The 18,944-nt window shown below is 42.9% G+C and overlaps 1 protein-coding gene across 1 annotated transcript in view; it reads left to right on the forward strand.

Moving 5' to 3' along the window:
* Window positions 1–18,944, forward strand: part of Fam120a (family with sequence similarity 120A) — an 86,775-nt gene that overhangs the window by 51,355 nt on the left and 16,476 nt on the right. The window contains exons 8-12 of the mRNA XM_051194317.1: window positions 87–174; window positions 1,932–2,159; window positions 4,454–4,628; window positions 14,723–14,972; window positions 18,247–18,361. Of these exons, the coding sequence (XP_051050274.1) occupies window positions 87–174; window positions 1,932–2,159; window positions 4,454–4,628; window positions 14,723–14,972; window positions 18,247–18,361 (856 nt within the window). The remainder of the gene's footprint in view (window positions 1–86; window positions 175–1,931; window positions 2,160–4,453; window positions 4,629–14,722; window positions 14,973–18,246; window positions 18,362–18,944) is intronic.

Here is an 18,944-nt window from a genome sequence, read left to right on the forward strand (position 1 = left end):
TGAGGCAACAGACTTAGTTTGGGCCCCTGTTTTCATTGAGGTGGTTTAGTCCTTAGTATTCACTGATTCTGTTCATTTATGTTTAGCCACATCAGCGGGAACAAGATTACCTGGGAGAAGACAGGAAGCCACGCAGAGCCACTGGCACGGGGAGACCCAGGAGACCAAGTGAAGGTATGGAACTCACACCTTCTATTGCTTAGTTTGTAACTGGGCATGTGTGCTGGTGATCAAGTTAAAGAAATGTGTCACGAGTCACATGTTTTCCAGAGGACTCAGGAAGGGAAAGAATTGTGTAAACTGCCCCATCTGCTTGGCTTGGGAAGCATGGCATCCAGAACACGCTTTCCTCTGCAGGACATGGTACCTGAGCCTTCTTGTGCCTCTTTAAGGTGACTGGGAATGCTGATTTAGAAAACACCTGGAATATGTCTGTTAAAAGTAGAGGAGTAGTAGCTGGGTGTGGTGGAGCCTGTCTTTAATGTGAGTTCCAGACCAGGCAGGATTATACAGTGAGACACTGTCTCAAAAAAAGTAGGAGTAAGCTAAATTATAATTTTCCCATACCCACTTTTGTTTGCTAGTAGTGACCTCTGAAAATACTTTTTTGATTTGCGAGATCATATCTGCCACCCCATGGTTCGTGAGGAAGCATAAGACTCCTGCTTTAAGAGGGTTGTGGGCAAGATCATCTGGGTACCAGAAATTCATTTAAAACTCTGAGTTAACTAATGATGGTGAATCAATTAGAAGTAAGGAACAAAAAATACTTCATGAGGAGCTGTTGCTCATGAGAGATTCTGGTAAAATACTTTGCACTGTTTTGTATCTATATTCTTCTGGAAGAAGGAAAGCATAGAAAGCCCTTAGGAATTTTTCATGGGTTCTTCTTCTAAGACCAAATTTGGCACTTATGTATAAAAAGGTAAAATTAGCACTCAATTACATAGCCTTGTAACGAAGACATTTATTATAAAATAAAAAAAAATACATGTTTTAGGGTGACAACAAATCTAACAATAAGCAGTTCTTATTGCCAGCATGCTGATCAAGGAAAAGAAAATGTTTATTGTGTAAATAATCATTACTGTTGGGCAGTTTTTCAGACAATTCAGAGTTTGCCAGGGCACCTGCCTCTGCCTGTCTTCTCCCTGGCGCCCTGCCTAGCCACTGGTGGTAGCCACCCTAAGTTAACCCATTGTGGCCCAGTTTTCCTGCCCTGTGTCTGTGTTTGTTGTATGTAAACAGTTGTTAATAGGATGGGAGTTTTCCACCTAGAACTGCATTATCCGTTTCAGAGTTGGCATTTATAGGTTTGTGTCTTTGTTTTGATGGAATTGAGTTGGTTTAGAGAGAGGGTTTGTGCTATCCTGCATTGTTGCTGTTGTTATTGGGGGGCGGGGGGGCTTTGTCATGACCATAGAGAAAGTTCTAGATGAAAATTTGTTCAGACCTTGTATGGATTCAGATTTTTGAGTTATTGATTATCGAACAGTGGTCAGATGCCTCTCTTGGTGCTGGTTTCCTAATGAGTAAAACATTAGCAATACAGAGCCAGAAACACATAGTGATGACCAGAGAGTGAGGCAGCTTCAGAGAGCTGGAAGCTCCATGCAGGGAGCCCAGGGTCAGAAGAGCTGTAGCTGCTCCCTAGAGGGGTTGTCTTGTATTCTTCCTTCCACACGACAGGAGGCAGTGTGCGCTGCCCTCCTCGGCAGTGTGTGTTGGTGGTGTTTTGGGGAATAAGGCAGTCTGAAGAGATGAGTGTCTTTCCTGGCTACCCTGCCTTTTGGTTGGCACTGGACCTGACCTCTCCAGGCAGGAGTCACCCCTGCTCTCTGTGGTTTTTAGGTGTGGTTTTAGGTGCCATGTACATTTGAGATAATAAGACATGAACTCTTTCTCCTGTTTCTACCCTTTGTACTCTGTAGGCAGAAGGTTCATCCACTGCCTCTTCAGGAAGCCAGCTAGCTGAAGGCAAAGGCGGCCATATGGGCACTGTCCAGCCAATCCCATGCCTCCTGTCGATGCCCACCAGGAACCACATGGACATTACCACACCTCCTCTGCCCCCTGTCGCACCTGAGGTGCTAAGAGTGGCTGAGCACAGGCACAAGAAGGGATTGATGTACCCCTACATCTTTCACGTCCTGACGAAGGTATTCTCTAGCGGCCGTAGCTTCAAGTATTTGGCAAGCATTGCATAACTTTTGTTAACTTTTTTTGGGGGGGGGGAATCAAAGTATTTCCTGTTTCTAAACATTAAACAAATTTGTACCTGTAAATGCATTTTAAAAGCAAGTAATGAAATCTTATTCTTCAATTTAATACAACTTTTTTTTTATACTAGTGTAGTGACACATGTTTTGTGGCTCATAATTCTTTTTCTTAGTAAGAGTAAAGATTTTTTTAATACTATATTTATAATGTAATGTCAGGTTAATCATAATGTCATAAATGATATCTGACTTCTTTATTATTTGTCCTTAGGCAATAACATCTCTCCTTTTGAACGACTAATAGTACTTAATGCATTTTGACTTTGTTCCTTTACTTTGTTGACTGCAGTTTTAATGATAGGGCCCAAATTCATTACAGGAGTTTGTTAAAATGTACATAATTAGATATCTTTTTATAAAGTGGCATAATTTACTTTATTAGTGTCTTACCAAATGTGCAGTCAAATATATGCATACAGTTTGCATTGTTTTAATCTTAATCTTGTGTCTCAGTGTATCTCTGTGCAACTAAATTTTCTCAGTGATTTATGGTCTTCGTTTGGGTACAAGTCACTTCAGTGACAAATTTGTCATAAAGAATTGGTTTATTACTCTCTTCTTATCAACATGTTTTCTTCATTACATGGGCCTTCCCCTCCCTCCCCCATATTCTGCAATTCATTTGTGGCTTGTAAAATGGAGTCAGTAAATGTAAAAGGCTCCTTTCTACTTCACAGTTCTCACGAGGTGGACTGTTGAATAACTCATCCAGACACAGAGTATTTAGCTAATGCTATTAACTCTTAATTCATCTACTTTTTAGTTGTTGCTGCCTCCAAGTCTCGTCTTTCTGTTTAATATGCGTGCATGAAAAGCAGTGGTCAGATTGTGCTTGTTATAATTTATTAGTTAAGAGTCCAAAATTTTAAAAGATATTTTTCAAAAGAACATGTATAGAGATGGCACTCTTTCCTTGTGAGACCCTTTGAGATAAAAGGGGCACTTGAGCCACCTTCTGTATCTGTGCTGCCAGCTTTGATGCCTGGGCAGTTTGGTAGACCCTGTGAAGAGTGCAGATGCTATGCATGAATAGCTTTCTTCTGTTCTTAGAAATTTCAGGGAAAGGTTGACAGAATGTCCAAGGTTGGGAACAGTAAACTTAACTATCTTTTCTTAACTTAAAAATCCTACTTAGAATTTTTCAGTATAGGGACTGTTTAGACTACAGTGCATACTGTTTTCTTGTGAGCTAAATAGCCACAATATGCAGTTGTCAAGGCTGAGACATTTGCAGTAACGTGAGGCTTCATAGTAATGCTGAGAACTACTAGCAAGAGAAATTCTCCTTAAACGAATATATTACTACAGAATTAGTGAAGAAGAAAGTGCTGAGGGTAAGGAAAAAAGCAATTTTGAAATCAAGTTTGTGTGAAAGAGCAAATAATGTTGTTATTAAAAAGAGCTTACAAGTAGTGTTTAATAGGCATTGAAGGTTATGTGTGTGTTTTGTTACAAATATACATAAATAAAATTCCTTGAATATTTTGTTGTATTGTGATGCCATGTAATAGCATTTTGGCAACAGTTTTAGCTGCTGAACACTATATATAGTTGTTTGTCTCTTGGAGGCATGTTCTTGAGTCAGATGAAGGTCTTGCCATGTTGGGGTCAGAGCCGGGGATGGAATAGTAAGCACCTACTATACTGGGGAAGTGCGAGGGCATGTTTAAAAAGAGTTCTCTTAGGGAGATCATTTTTAACATGTGGTAGCTTTTTATGAAAAGTTTGGTAAAATATGACTTTCATTTCAGAATACTGCATTCCTTGCATTTTGTACAGGCCATTGAAAATTACAAATTTTATTACATCTGACCATCTTGATCCACGGATAAAAGTTGTAGATTCTTCATGCTTTCTTCTGTATTTGTTGTCTGGTGTTATCTGTGTAGAATGTTTAAAAGACTTTGGCTCATCTATGTGGTTTTCTTTTGTTCTTGGTTTTTGGGTTAAAGATAAAGTAATATAGGATTAATGTTGAGTCTCTGGACATACATTTGGATCACAGACTGCCAGTGAACCCTTCTAAACGTCTCACTGTAGGCAAGGTATAAAGCCATTGACTTGGAATAGCATAGCTATGTCATTAATGGAGATGATGCAGTATATTGCTGTGAGTTTCTTGTAAATTCAACATGAAAAATGTGCAATATTATTCTGCTTTCTTCCATGCAAAGGGTGAAATCAAAATTGCTGTTTCTATTGAAGATGAAGCCAACAAAGACCTGCCTCCGGCCGCCCTGCTCTATAGGCCAGTTCGTCAGTATGTTTACGGAGTCCTGTTTAGTTTGGCAGAAAGCAGAAAGAAAACTGAGAGACTTGCTTTTAGAAAGAACAGACTTCCACCAGAATGTATGTACTGTAACAATCCATTGTTTGTTCCCCTCGGTACCTCGTAATCTCTTGTGCATTTTCTAAAGTTAGAAGAATCATGGCTGAGTTGCCCAAGACCCTCCTTGTGTAGGAGGTGGGCTGTTCTCAGGGCAGTAGGCCAGGGTAGAGCCCTCGGAACAGTAGGAGAGGCCACAGTTGGTACTGTTTCAGTAATGATGTTTATCTGGTAAAAGGATAAAACAGCAGGTTTCCATGTTAAAATTGATATTGCTCTGAAAACATCTTGAACGGCCATCACTCTGTAACTACCCTGTTTTATACCCAAGATGCCTATGTGTTCAGCTCTATGCGCATGAGTCACAGATTTGTGCTCTCCAGCGCCTCAGAGTTCTGGAGACCAGATCTCATAAGGCTCTGCTACCGTAGTGGACTCACCTCAGAACTGCCATGGTTACCTCATCAACTTAAATAAAGGAGGGAGGGACACAGGAAAGGACTGCTGGAAATGCTGGTCAGAGTTGAGGTCTACACATTGTCCTTCACGAGGCCTGCCTCATATTTTTCAGAAAGCTTCCTTTTCTTGTTGACACTTTCATTTGCTATTTTAAGAATGGGAAAACCACTATCTGTGTTGGGCAGTGGTGGCACACACCTTTAATCCCAGCACTTGGGAAGCAAGAGGCAGGCAAATCTCTTTGAGTTCGAGGCCAGCCTGGTCTACAAAATGAGTTCCAGGATGGCCAGGGCTACACAGAGAAACCATGTCTCAGGGAAAACAACAACAACAACAAACAAAAATCTAAAAACCACTTTGTGCTAGGAAGAATAGAAATGATCTTTAAAATCAGAATGTTGAAAATTCATAAATTTCCTGGACTATTCTCTAGCAAGATTCTTTGGTTGTGGCTCTGGCTGTGGTGAGCAAATGTTGGCTATAGTAGCCTCACTAGATGGTGACAGGTATGGCCATCACTCGCCAATACTCCCGACTAACTAGTTCTGAGCATGGGGACTTTAAGCTCACACTATAGAATCTGGCCTGAACTCTCTGGCTGCCCTCCTGCCTCGGTCTCCTGGAATGACAGACAGTGAGCCAAAACACCTGGTTTAAATTCACTGGATTCTTAAATTTTCTTTTTGTTGTTCTTATGCCAAAGTTGTGACCTGTAAGGCTTTAAAACAAGTACCTTCTTTCCCCTTTTTGTAGCTGACAGATGTGATGTCAGCCCTGCTGCTCTACCCTTCTCTGCCAAAAGGCTAAGGATTCCTGGGCCCGTATACAGCCCTTCATCACCAGCTCCAAAGGACTGGAGTGGTTTCTCAGTAGATGTTCTTTTGTTTATTTGCTTGTTTTCAAAAAAACGGGGCTGCTCTTTTAAAGAGTTTCCAGTAACAATTCTGCCATCCCATAGGACTGGTGTGAGTGACTTCTTTCCCTGAGTGTCATGCTGTGCTGCCATGCCAGAGACATCCATCAGTCTCGACCTCCTATGTCCTGCTGTAAGTCTCCAGGCAGCAAGGACAAGTGTTGTGCAAAGCACATGAGGAATGGGGGAATGGTAGGGGCCAGGCAAGCCTTTCCCTTAGAGATGCCCACCTGCCTCTAACCTTGTTCCAAGCAGCCTGGAAACCCTGTGAAATAAGCCATTAAGGAAAGAGAAGATTGGGGTAAGGAAATATGAAGTGATTCATGCTAGAACCTCAAATGTTCAGGCTGCTGGCCTATTTGAGAGAGAAAGGAACATAGGAGAAGGTACGATGATGGAGGTGGCAAACTGTTCCTCAAGCCTTCCTCACATTGTCTTTTCTTCAGACACAATTGAGATGACAGAAAGGTCCTGGCTTTAGGATGTGCCTGGGCTGCCTCTTCCCTTCCTTCTTCCTTTATGAAGCTGGAAAATTAAATATTTGGTTCCTTCCTTCCTTCCTTCCTTCCTTCCTTCCTTCCTTCCTTCCTTCCTTCCTTCCTTCCTTCCTACATAAGTAGGATCTCTAGAGGAAAAATGCTCTTCTGGAGACTAGAAACAGTGTGGCTAGGGATGGAGACAGTGCTCTAGACTCAGGCTGAAGAGGTAGGAGGTGTCCATTCTTTGGAGCCACTGTTCCTAGAAAGGGCAGGGGGAGCTCTGGATGGCGGTGTCTAGGCTTGGTTTGGGAAAACGAGCCAAGTAATAGTGTGCCAATGAGTGGGGCTAGCCATGTGGGTGTTGGAGCACAGGATGTCTTGTCCGAACACAGCAGCGAGACAGACTTGTCAAGTGTAGCTTTGTGCTTAGGTGGCAAGTGTATGAAATCAGTTTGTCAGCATGTCTTATTACTTCTGAGTGTATGACTCTTGCAGGAGTGTCTAGCAGGCAATCACAAAATGAATGAATGGCCGGATGGTGGTGGTGCATGATGCCTTTAATTCCAGCTGAGGCAGAGGCAGGTGGCTCTCTGAGTTTGAGACCAGCCTGTTCTATGGAAAAGAGTTCCAGGACATCCTGGGCTACACGGAGAAACCTCATCTTAGAGGGGGTGGGGAGAATAATTCATCAGTGCATGGTTACGATTTATTGAGGTGAATACATGAAGTCTTTTAGTATGTTAGGAAATTGAAATCCCTGTGTAATTTCTGAGGGTTTTTGAAGGCACAGTGCTGGGACACCCCTCTTCGTGTTTGTGCTCTTTACTTTTAATCTTTATGTGGGAGTTAATGGGTCATTCAGGGTTGGGTCAGTGCTGCTGCTGTGTAGAAAGAGTCGTGGGGATAGCTATGTGTAGACTGCCAAAACAGCTGAGGCCTCTGAATGGTAAAGGAAGGGAAGGTCCCTGCAGGCACTGTCTAGTTAGTTAATGAAACCCTAGAATTTCAGGTGTTTGCAGAAATGTATTATTACTGTGCTAACATAAACAGAAACTTTCTGAATAGAAGTGATAATGTAACTTTAATCTTTAGGGTTTAATATTGAAGGACTTTAGTACTATAAACATGAGGTAGAATTTTCATGACTTAGCAGTTCGGAATCCAGATGTCTATGGACAACTGTTAAGATGGAATGAATGTCATGCTTTCCTGCCTCTGTTAGTCCACAGGGGAAGAGGGTGGGTGGACAAGTTTTTTGGTTTTTATTAAGATTTATTTTATTTTTATGTACATTGGTGTTTTGACTCCATGTATGTCTGTGTGAGGGTGCCAGCTCCCCTGGAGTTGGAATTACAGACAGTTATAAGCCATCCTGGGAATTGAACCAGGGTCCTCTGGAAGAGCAGCTAGTGCTCTTAACTGCTGAATCATCTCTCCAGCCCCTCTCCCCCAAAAGCTCTTACTGCCTTTTTTTTTTTTTTTTTTAAACAGATTTTTAAAAGATATTTTTGTAGGTCCAATATGGCTGATGCCTATCTGCAATCCCAGCACTCAGGGGCAAAAGTAGGAAGAGTCCCTCAAGTTTGTAGCTGACCCAGCCTATCTTAAATTTCAGGCCAACTAGGACGATCAAGTGAAGCCCGGTCCCTAAAACCCAGACCAAAAGAAAACACTGCCACCAGCAACACCTATTTGTATGGCAGTAATTCCTTTTCACCAAAGCACAGTCTAATTGGATTCCCAGTCCCCAAACAGACAGTTTTGTCCTTATCACCTATTGAATGTTTTGAGCTGGAATCTTCTTCTGTTGTTCAAACTATATGAGAACTTAGTGTGTGCATGGCTAGCACAATCTCCTAATGCCTACAGACAGCATGTGCTTATAAATATCTCTTTTATAGCCTGTCTGTTGAGATTCACTCAACTGAGTACTGACTTGACTCTGCCCTCAGCATCAGCTGGGCCTTCATTATCTGCAATAGCTAATAATGGCTGTATGTTTTAGTATCAGGTGACTGCTGCCACCTCCTGACGCTCTGAACAGGAAAGTAAGCCATTGTGCTGTGGTGAAGCACCCAGCAAGGCTATTCAGGAGCACTTATTTGCCGTCATGAAACCATGGCTGTGTCTTGTTGGCATGTCACTCTAACCTGTGGCTGCTCATGAATGACCAGTAGGGTACATTTTATTACTGATAAATGAAAGGCGAGCCATAGCCATGGGAAATGTTCTATAAGGGCAGATCCTTGTAGAATGGTTCTTTCCATGGTACAACCTTTGTGGATGGACTCCAGCAGCTGGTGCAAAGTACCCCCATAATACACAGGGATACGTTTCTGTCAGTGGTCACCATGGCAATAAAAATTTGTCTACATGGCCTTATTAGTAGAGAGAACTGTCCAAAGTATATAAAGAAATCTTAAGCCTTATTTAAATATACCCATATACTCATTTATAAATTAGTCCTGTGATTAAGGCATGTGGACATGTTCATAATTTATTCTTAGTCTTTGAGACTTTTGCTTAAGCTTCATTTGCCTAAAATTAATTTAAACTGAGATATCAGTCACTTTATACATTTCAGCCTTCACTAGGAGTGTGGCTGAGTGGAAGAATTCTTGCCTAGCCCATGTGAGGCCCTGAGTTTAATCCCAGTATTGCAAAAGATGAAAATGAAAGGAGAAATATCACACCAATCTCCCCTCCCCCGTCTCTCTTCTCTCCCCCCTCCCCCCCCCCATTCTTACAAGGTTTGACGTAGGTCAATTCTTACAAACTTAAGAACCTTTGCTGAGCTGGGCGCTGGTGGCGAACGCCTTTAATCCCAGCACTCGGGAAGCAGAGGCAGGTGCATATCTGTGAGTTCCAGGCCAGCCTGGCCTACAGAGCTAGTTTCAGGACAGGCTCCAAAGCAATACAGAGAAACCCTGTCTCAAAAAACCAAACCCCAAACAAAAAAGAACCTTTGCTGATTGTAAGTTTTTCAGTGAACTCTGATCTCTGTGGGAGGACAGGTTAAATGGATCCTTCCTGTAGATAGTTACGGGGTCGGGGGTACCCACACTGAGGATAGGCATAGTCCCCTGCTGTCATGGAGGCTGGAGCCCTGATTCTTTTACCTGAATAGTAGCATGAGCTGAAGCCACATCTCTAGCCTTTAGTTTTCTCTTTGAAAAGGTAAAGCTCTGGAGCTTCCTAGGTTCACCCCTGTTGGCTAAGAGGCTTTGTGTCTGCTCCCCACCTGAGCCTATGTACCCATGGCCTCTCAGTTACCCCAATCACTCGTGTTCTCCAAGGACTAATGGGAAGGGTTGAATGACTTGAGGCATGAGAGTAAAATGCGGGTTTCAGCAAAATAAAGGGGGAATGAAGAGCCTTTACTACAACTGCAAAGTGTGCTGTTGAGAATGTAAAGCTCGGTGAATGCATTCATCATGATGTGCTTGAACTGTGTGGTAGCACACACCTGTAATCCCAGGTCAGAAGGCTGAGTCATAACGTGAACTTCATAGTAAATTCCTGGCCAGCTTGGGCTACCTAACGAGATCTTGCCTCAAACCTCAAATAAAACAACAAAACCACCATCCATTTTATGAAACCAACATCCATCCATCCATCCATCCATCCATCCATCCATCCATCCATCCATCCATCTATCTATCTATGCTTCATTTTCCCTGCATACATGAAGTCTTCCCTAATACCTCAAGATGATGTAAGGGAGCTCAGCTTATTAGAGGATGAAATGTGGAAGTGGGGACAGCATAGCTTAGTGATAGGACACTGGCCCCGCATGCCCAAGCTGAGGCCTGAGCCCCGCAGCTGACAACTAAAAAGGAAAACAAATAGAACTTCTGGAGGAGGGTGTGGCATTGTGCACATAGCTGTGATCCCAGTACCCAGGATGTAAATGCTGGGGTGAGGTGGGGTGGAGTGGAGAGTATGCTAATGCATTTCAGAACTAGAGACACTATCCACCTAGCTTTGTTTTGTTTTTACTGAGAAAGAATCTTGCTCTGTAGCTCAAGCTGGCCTTAACATAATCTGTTTTCCTGCCTCAGCCCCAAGTATAAGATTATAGGCCTGCATGCCCCTCGCCCAGACATTCCCATGGTTTCTGTGAAGGCTGTTTACAAATCCCCCTGAATTTCTTTATTTTGTACAGCTTTCCAGTACTAGCACAGACATTTTTGTCATACGCTTAACCAACTAGCTCAAGAAGTAGGTACTTGGGACCATCACCACCTCCAGTCTGTAGTATGACTCTTTTGAATTGATTGTCACTCCTAAGACCTCGACTTTCTGAATTTCTAATGCCAGGAGCCACATACCTGAGGAGAAGGAGGACTGATCAACCCTCCTAGTGTGCCTGCCCGTGTGCTGTGGCCTGCTGAAATAAACGTTTTAGGGAAAGCCTTAGTGCACACCACCTTGAGGATTGTGGGGATTGTGGGAGTGCCCCTCTCTGCCTTCTACTCACTGGTACTTGGAGTGTGCAACATTCATGAGGAGGAAAGAATGGATTTCATAGTATGCAGTGTCTCTACCCTGAGGTGAAGTTGTTTATATAATTTCCCCGGGGCAGTCTCAGAGACACAACAGCAGCTTCTCCGCAGTGCGCATGTGCATGCACAGAGGTCACAGGTTTTGGAAAATGTTCTTGCTGGATCTTTCCCTCCTTTGTAAAAGTGGGTGGCATGCAGCACCTGCCCCTGGAATGGTACTTCTGTGGCACCAAGCTATAGAGGCAGCCACTACCAGCCAATGGGAACTCCTGCACAAACGAACTGTGCTTACTGTTCTTGGGTTGGGAGAGGCGCCCAAAGTATTTAGGTATCGAATATTAGGCTTGATACAAGGACATGATTAATGCTGGCTTTTTATTGTCAGCTTGAGTAGGACAGTGTTTTATGGCCCCAAATGGCATTTGAGGGTGTGCTTTCTGTAAACTACGTGTATTATAAATTGAGTTTCCAATCCCATGAACACTTGATGTCCTAAAGCTGGATTTGCTAAGGTAAAGCATGGGCTTTACTGCCTTTTGGAAGTGGGCTCCCTCTAGAAGCAGTGGCTTTGCTGTCAGTAGGAAAGGTGACATTAATGTTTGTTGAGGTGACAGATCATAGTTCTTCAGCTGCGTGATCTCTTGGCTACTCTTTCTCTGTCCTAAAAGTACAGCATGATCATGACTTTCTGCTGTGGTCCTGTCACTGGTCCACACTCTGTCTCTAGGCCAAACAGTGCAACCCTGGCAACCCAGTGCCTGACACCCTCCTTAATTGGTTATTTAAAATGAATTTATGGAGGTAGGGAAAGATGTGGGAGTAGTAGTGGGTGGATGTGCTGCAGATACATTGTATGAAATTAATAACAAATGTTATGTTAAAATTACAGATTTAATTTATTGTATTCAGTTAATATGAGTATAATCATACATTTAATAAATATAAGCTACAGTACAGTTTTCCTTTCATGGTGATAGTGCTAGGTGCTTTTTATGTTAATAATTAATTAGTATCTTGTTGCATAGCAGGGTTTCAGCCCTTTTTCTTAGCCCCTGGAACCAGGCCTGGGCTGAGAGGCTAAGACATATGCAACTGTACTTTTTGCCTACAACTGTCTCTTTTGTCCTACCCCTGCCTGGCATATGAAGTACCCACTAGACGTGTTTAGTGATTGGCCAGCGATTGTGCAGCTATTGAATGGCGATATACTCAAAAGGCCTCCAAATGCTAGACTTTAGAAACAGCTAAGCATCTGGGAAAAACAAGAAGTCCTGAGCACTGCTGTCTTTTGTGTGTTTATTATACCTATTAGATTTGAACTGTGTTTGTCATGAGCATTGCAGGTGGGCGGCCAAATGCTTAATGCTGTGGGAGATAAATGAACCTCAGCCATCCCTTTTAGTTCTGTGGTCTTGCCTATTACTCTCTGTGCCCACTGGATCCCCAAGTTGTAGGGTCCATAATGTAGCATCAGGTGAAGCAAGTTCAGGACATTGCTGTCCCTCAGAGCCCTAGCGAGGCTGGAGGAACTGCTTCTATGGGCATCAGGCAGTCAGTGCTTAGAGTGTACACAAAACACTGTCAAATAAGACAATTGCTTGTTACTTAGACACATACATACTGAGATCTGGTCCCCAAAATACACAAAACATAACATGCCCTAAAAAAATGATTAAAGAAAGTCTAAAAACAGCTGGGGAAAAGGAAAGAAATATGATGTAGATGAATTAGAATGCCACTGTTGAGGAAACCCCAAAGGACTCTAAGCACAAGAAATTTGTATCTTTTATAATCCACTAAAATGCATGCTGTGAGCAGAGTGTGTTTGTGGATTTTGTGTGGTGTGTGTGTGTGGATGGGGTGGGGAGAGGGCTCATGAATGAACACATGACACTTTTACAGAAATGGGAATCTGGTCCGAAGCTCAGTGTGGAGGGCCCTTGCCTGCTGTTTCCTTTCAGTACTTGGTAACTTTTGTGGTAGACACAGCCGGGAAGAGACAGGGAGAGGAATAGGCTTCCAGGAAGGTTGCTGCTGGGGTGGTGGGGATACATGTCTGGTGCTGGCACAGCTGGAGAAGCTTCTGGAAGCTGAGCAATGCTGGAGCTCAGCGGGGACCAGGTGGGACTGATGATGACTTAGATTGTGCGTCCAAGGACAGGCCCTGCTTGCTGATGGCAGGCTTACTGATTTTCTTGACACCTAAAATATTCAATAAAAACAAAAAGTATATGTTGATATATATATATATATATGAGTGTCTGTTCTGAGTTGATGAAACTGTCAAGTAAGCATTCTAAATTGTCTCATCTGCTTAGTGATATTAGATATCATTAAACGTGTTAACACGTCTATTTCCATCTAAGAAATGTAAATGAAAGGAATTTGCTTCACGACAGCAGTATTCTTGTAAAAGGGAAATTTTCAATGACTGTCTGTACTTGTATCCCTGTTTGGCCCGCTGGCCTGCATGCCACAGGGGCATTGCCTGGTCCTCTTCCTGAAGGTGTGCCTGTAATGTTCCCGAGTGTGACACTGTTATCTTATGTGTTGGGACCGAAATGTGTTCAAGTATATATTCATATATATTTTCTGTTACTGATATATTGTACCTCCCAGTACCCAATTCCTGGCAGTTTTCATTATATTTGAAGAGATTATTATATCATCTAACTGTATTTAGTCTCAGTGGAACTGGAGGTCAGCCAGTTACTTGGGTGATTCTACCAATATTTTGGAGTCTTCTGAATCTCAACAGCCTTAAGTATTTCAATAGAAAAAATGAATCTAGGGGTAAAGGTTATTTGGATAGGATATACTTGGTCCCATCCTGGTTTTCATGCCAGATGGAGCCTTGTGTACAAGCCCTGCTCTGTTTCTGGTATTCACTGCTTGCTGCTTGTGAAATGCACACCCAGTTCTCATCATCAGATTGTTACCTCAGTGGAACTGAGGAATTTCAACTTCCTGATTGCAGGTTGGATTGTCTTTGTATTGCCACCCTTATAGATTTCCCTTGGTGTCTTTGAAGACTGGGACTATGTCATGTTTCTGTGTTTGTAAGACTGGACTCCAGGAGTAATGAAACCCTGAACGTGAGGTCATTGTCTGTTATGTATCTTTAGAACAATTTGCCTCTTTCAAAATGAAATTTTGGAGAATTTTGTTTGTACAGTCTTAAGTCCTGCTGAAGATAATGGCTGTGTTCTGCCACCGTCTGGGATTCAGAACTTGGAATGTTACTTCTACATGTTTTTGCTGGCCACCCTGTAGTGTGCATTGCCTTTTCAAATAGGAAACCCTTAAGTAAAGGTGTTGCAGAATGAAAAGGGCTTCTCAGACCTGACTTGTGGAAGTATTTATGGAAAAAAAGAGAGTGCCCAATTTGGGTTGATATGTTGGAGTATCAGAGAATCCCACACTCGTGTGTATTATATTAGTTGTTAGCCCTAAAATTCTTAACAGGTTTAAAATAGCAACAAGTCTAACATTATGATCTATACATTCAGCAAGTGGGGATTCAAGTTTGAGAAAAAAAATGTATGTGTGGATTGACTGAAGATCTGAGTGAGCTGTTAATCATAGAATAGAGGGTCGGAGAGAAGTAGGCCCTATGCTTAGAAGCTTGCTAAGGAAAGAATACCTCATTCTCTGTGAGGAAGGACAGGCTTGAGGCCGGGTGCTAGAGCAGGTTGTTTTTGTGCAGACTGGAGGGCCAATGAGCAAGCTGCAATGAACCTCTTTGTGTTTGTCCTCTGCAGGTTCACCAGTGATCATTAAGGAATGGGCAGCTTACAAGGGGAAGTCTCCTCAGACCCCAGAACTAGTGGAAGCGCTGGCCTTCCGGGAGTGGACCTGCCCCAACCTGAAGAGGCTTTGGCTGGGCAAGGCGGTAGAAGACAAGAACCGCCGGATGAGGGCCTTCCTGGCTTGCATGAGGTCTGATACCCCAGCCATGCTTAACCCTGCCAATGTGCCCACTCACCTCATGGTGCTCTGCTGCGTTTTACGGTACGTGCCTGTCTAGGCGACTAAGGGGTGATACAGGACAGGGGCACAGTCACCATATTCAAAGTCTTCAAGAAAAAACAAGCTTACTGTACAGGAATCGTGCTGTCTGTTGAGATCTGTATTTGTATGTGTAGTCTAGGGATGTTGGTCACATAAATGCAATAAGTATACTACAGAGTGCATTTAATAGAATAGCTATATCTGGAAACATAGGTTGTAAATGTCATGTCATTATATGCACGCGCACACACACACAACCTCTACACTGCACACTTCATACACACACAGAATAAAATCTGTGTATTTTGTGATCATGAGCAAAAGTGAATTTCATTATTGTTCTAGTCATTTCTCTGTTGCTATGGTAAACACCAAGACTTAAAGGGAGGAGGAAGGGGGAGGGAGGTTTCCTGTCTTACAGGTTATATATAGTCCATCAACGGAAGCTACAGCAAGAACTTGAGGTAGAACTGAAGCAGAGATCATTAGGGGAGCTTGACCTGGCTTGCTCAGCTCCATTTCTTAAACAGCCTAGGCTCACTTCTTGAGGGATGGTACCATCCAGTGTCCTGGGACCTACATTAATTAGCAATCAAGAAATTTCCCCCCATCCCCCAAACACACACACATTCTCACAGGCCAATCTGATGGATGCTGTTCCTCAGTTGAGATTCTCTCTCCCAGGGATGTCTAGGTCTGTGTCAAGTATAGAAAGTTTATAGTCTCTGTCCCAATTGTGAAAAGGTATGTAACACCTGACTTGTCCTCTGTCAATATTTGTCCTAGGTAGCATACTAGTCCCCAGTGATAAATAATTTATGGTTACAATAGTCATATTTATTGGTTATGGATGATGGGTGGCATTCACATTTTGTCTGCCTCATGGACAACTTCATGCTTCCTGGACTGATGAGATAGTATTATGTATTGACTGTTTATTCTCTTGGCCTCTCCAAAAAGAGTGAGAGACTCATTCTTTGCCAGTACCTAGGGTCATGGGCATGGTGAGGTGGAGGAACGCAAGAGTCTCTCTGACCTTTGCCTCCCTGTGTAAATGACCATTTATCCCTGACACCTCCATGCACTTAGGCAGAGAACCTCAGAGCGGGTGGCATTCTCCCTGTCTGCAGAGACAGTCTTTGCTAGTGTTCTCAGTCTTTCCCTTGGTGAAGGTCACATTGGACATTGCCATGTTATGAATGTCCTAGCAGGACAGATGGATATGGAGCATGGTTGGTCCAGTGTCTCAAATCCAGGGCAACAGAGATGAGGAAACAAGGACTGTTAGCAGAAGTTGATGCTGTGTGGTATGGGGAGAAGACCAGAAAGTTTGTTGTCATGTGACACAGACTAAATCAAAGAAACTTTTCTTTGAAAGTGAAGAGATAAGACCTCAGACAAATAGATACAGGCTGGGCTTAAGCTAGAGCTCTAAGTCAGTATGAAATGCCAAGAAGGAGGCTGTATGTATTGATGCCTGCTTTACACAGGAAGAGCTTATTTCAATAAACAAAACAGCCAACCACATATCCATGAATATTTTTCAAGGTGGAAGGGACCAAGGTCCCATAGCAATGTTCCAACTATCTGTCTGTGTCTGGAGACGCTTTGGACTGTGCCAGGTGTATTCCCAGGATGGTGTCAAATCACCTTTCCCCCAATTTCCATGTCAGTAAAGGACAGACAAGCCTTTGAAGGCTCTAGAAAAGTCTAGACTGCTTCTTAGCCTCTGTGGTAGACTAGGGAAGGGGAAGATATAAATAGCTCTTCCAAGTCCATTACTGCAAATTCAAGTATATTTCTTATTTGTTCTTTGTTTTTTGAGACAGGGTCTCAGTATATAACTCTGGCTGGCCTGTAACTTGCTATGTGGTCCAGACTGGCTTGGAACTTGTGGACACAGAGATCACCCTCCCTCTGTTTTTTTTTTGAGTGCTGAAAATAAAGGCTACCATGCCCAGCTCTCAGTAATACTTATGTTTGCTTGTTTGTTTTTGTTTTTCAAGACAAGGTTTGTCTGTGTAGCCTTGGCTGTCCTGGAGCTCAGTCTGTAGACCAGGCTAGCCTCTAATCACAGAAACCCATCCACCTCTGCCTCAGTGCTGGCATTAAAGGCATGTGCCACCATTCCCAGCCAAAGAATATAATTTTTGTCAGTGCAAATATAGATAGTTCGAATCACTTTTATTTCACTTTAAGTGCAGTAGAAATGTTTAATATTCATTCACAAGGAAATTTAATTGCCCATCTACTTATGCTACATAATTGTACTGTGAAGCATGTGTCTGTCTCTCGGTTTCCTCATCTTTGATACAGGATACTTACTCCTGCTTCTGAATTGCTAGCACAACAGATGAGTCCCTGTCTGTAAAATATGTAGACCAATGCTTGCCTCTTTCTTAGTAATCATGTGAAATTCCACTTTGCTTATCAATCCCATTAGGACCTACCTGCGCCTTCTCTTAGTGTACTTAGTGCTCCTGGTTTTGTTAAAGCCCAAGAAAGCCTACTCAGCAGGCAAAAATGGAAAGAGTATTGTTTTGCAAGTCATGACTCTCCATACTCCTTTGAGTTGTTCTCCAGTGCTCACAAAGCAGTCTGTCCTTCAGGTTGTTTTTTTGTGGTAGCTAGCAGTTGGATCTAGTCCTCTGTAAGGTTTGTTGGGTACAAAGAATCAGTACTAGTGTGCTTGAGGGTTTATGACTCCTGCCATTAGCTGTTCTCATTCCCACACTAGAAGCTACTTAGGGTGTATTCTGTGTGGTGATGCAGACTGTTGGCTGCTTGACACACCCATCCTAGTGGAAGTTGATTCCCTTCAACCGTCCATACCAGGATGTTCCAAATGTGAAGATACCCTCAGTGCATTGAGTAATTTCTTGTGGACACCTCCTGCACATTCCAATGTTCAGCTGCTGCTGAGGAGCCTTCAATTCAAATGAAACACGTCACTCTAGCCCTTGCTGGCCTGAAGCTCTCTGTGTAGACAAAGTTGGCCTTGAAATCACCAAGAACCACCTGCCTCTGCCTCCTAAATACTGAGAATAAAACATGTGCCACCAGGTCTGGCAAAGCACCTTATTTTTAATGATTATACACAATACAGCATTCTAGCATGCTGAGTGTTGATCAAGTGCATACTTTTTAACTGGCATTCTCTCATGGAAACAGAATGGCTTCTTGACTTGCCCTATTCCGGATTTACAGAGAACCTTAGTTTTTCTAAGTACTGGCTGACAGCTAGTCATTCCACTCTCATTTTATTCCTCACCAGGTATATGGTGCAGTGGCCCGGAGCTCGCATTCTGCGGCGTCAGGAGCTGGATGCCTTCCTGGCTCAGGCATTGTCCCCCAAACTCTATGAGCCGGACCAGCTGCAGGAACTCAAGGTATCAATCAGCCTTGTTTCCTTATCCTGGGAAGTCTTGCTTTGGATTTTGGTGTAATTTTGCTAACCTTCACCAGACAGTTGTTTGGGCACCAAACTAATGGTACTAATGTCATATGTGTCAAAGCCTTCAAGGCAAGGGGGATGGATATTCCTGTCTAGGTATGGCTGTGCCATCAGGGTTTGTAAGTAAGAAAACAGTTCTGTTTATCAGATTTTACCTGTTTATTCTTGTTTTTCACATTAGGAAATAAACTTCTCTTTTTTATTTTACCAGGGGATTCCAAGCCCTGGGAGGGCTGTCTTAGGAATTTTCTAACATCTAGCTGGGAGTCTTTTTCTTATTTCATTCCATTGTTCCTAGCTGCAACTTTAGTTTTCTCTACAGCATATTCTTTGCCCTTCTAGTGTTGACCAGTCCTTTTAAAAAGAACCGCTTGAAGAACGGTGTTAGACCATCATCCCGACCCCTTTCCGTGAGCGTTTAATATCATGTTCCTTTGATTTTGCCTTCTAGCACTCCCTTGTGTTCTTTGTGTTGGCAGTGTTTATTTTCTCCTAAGTTGGCCCTGGTTTTGTAGTGT

This window comes from Phodopus roborovskii, unplaced genomic scaffold (assembly GCF_943737965.1).
Source record: "Phodopus roborovskii unplaced genomic scaffold, PHOROB, whole genome shotgun sequence".
Lineage (NCBI taxonomy): Eukaryota > Metazoa > Chordata > Mammalia > Rodentia > Cricetidae > Phodopus > Phodopus roborovskii.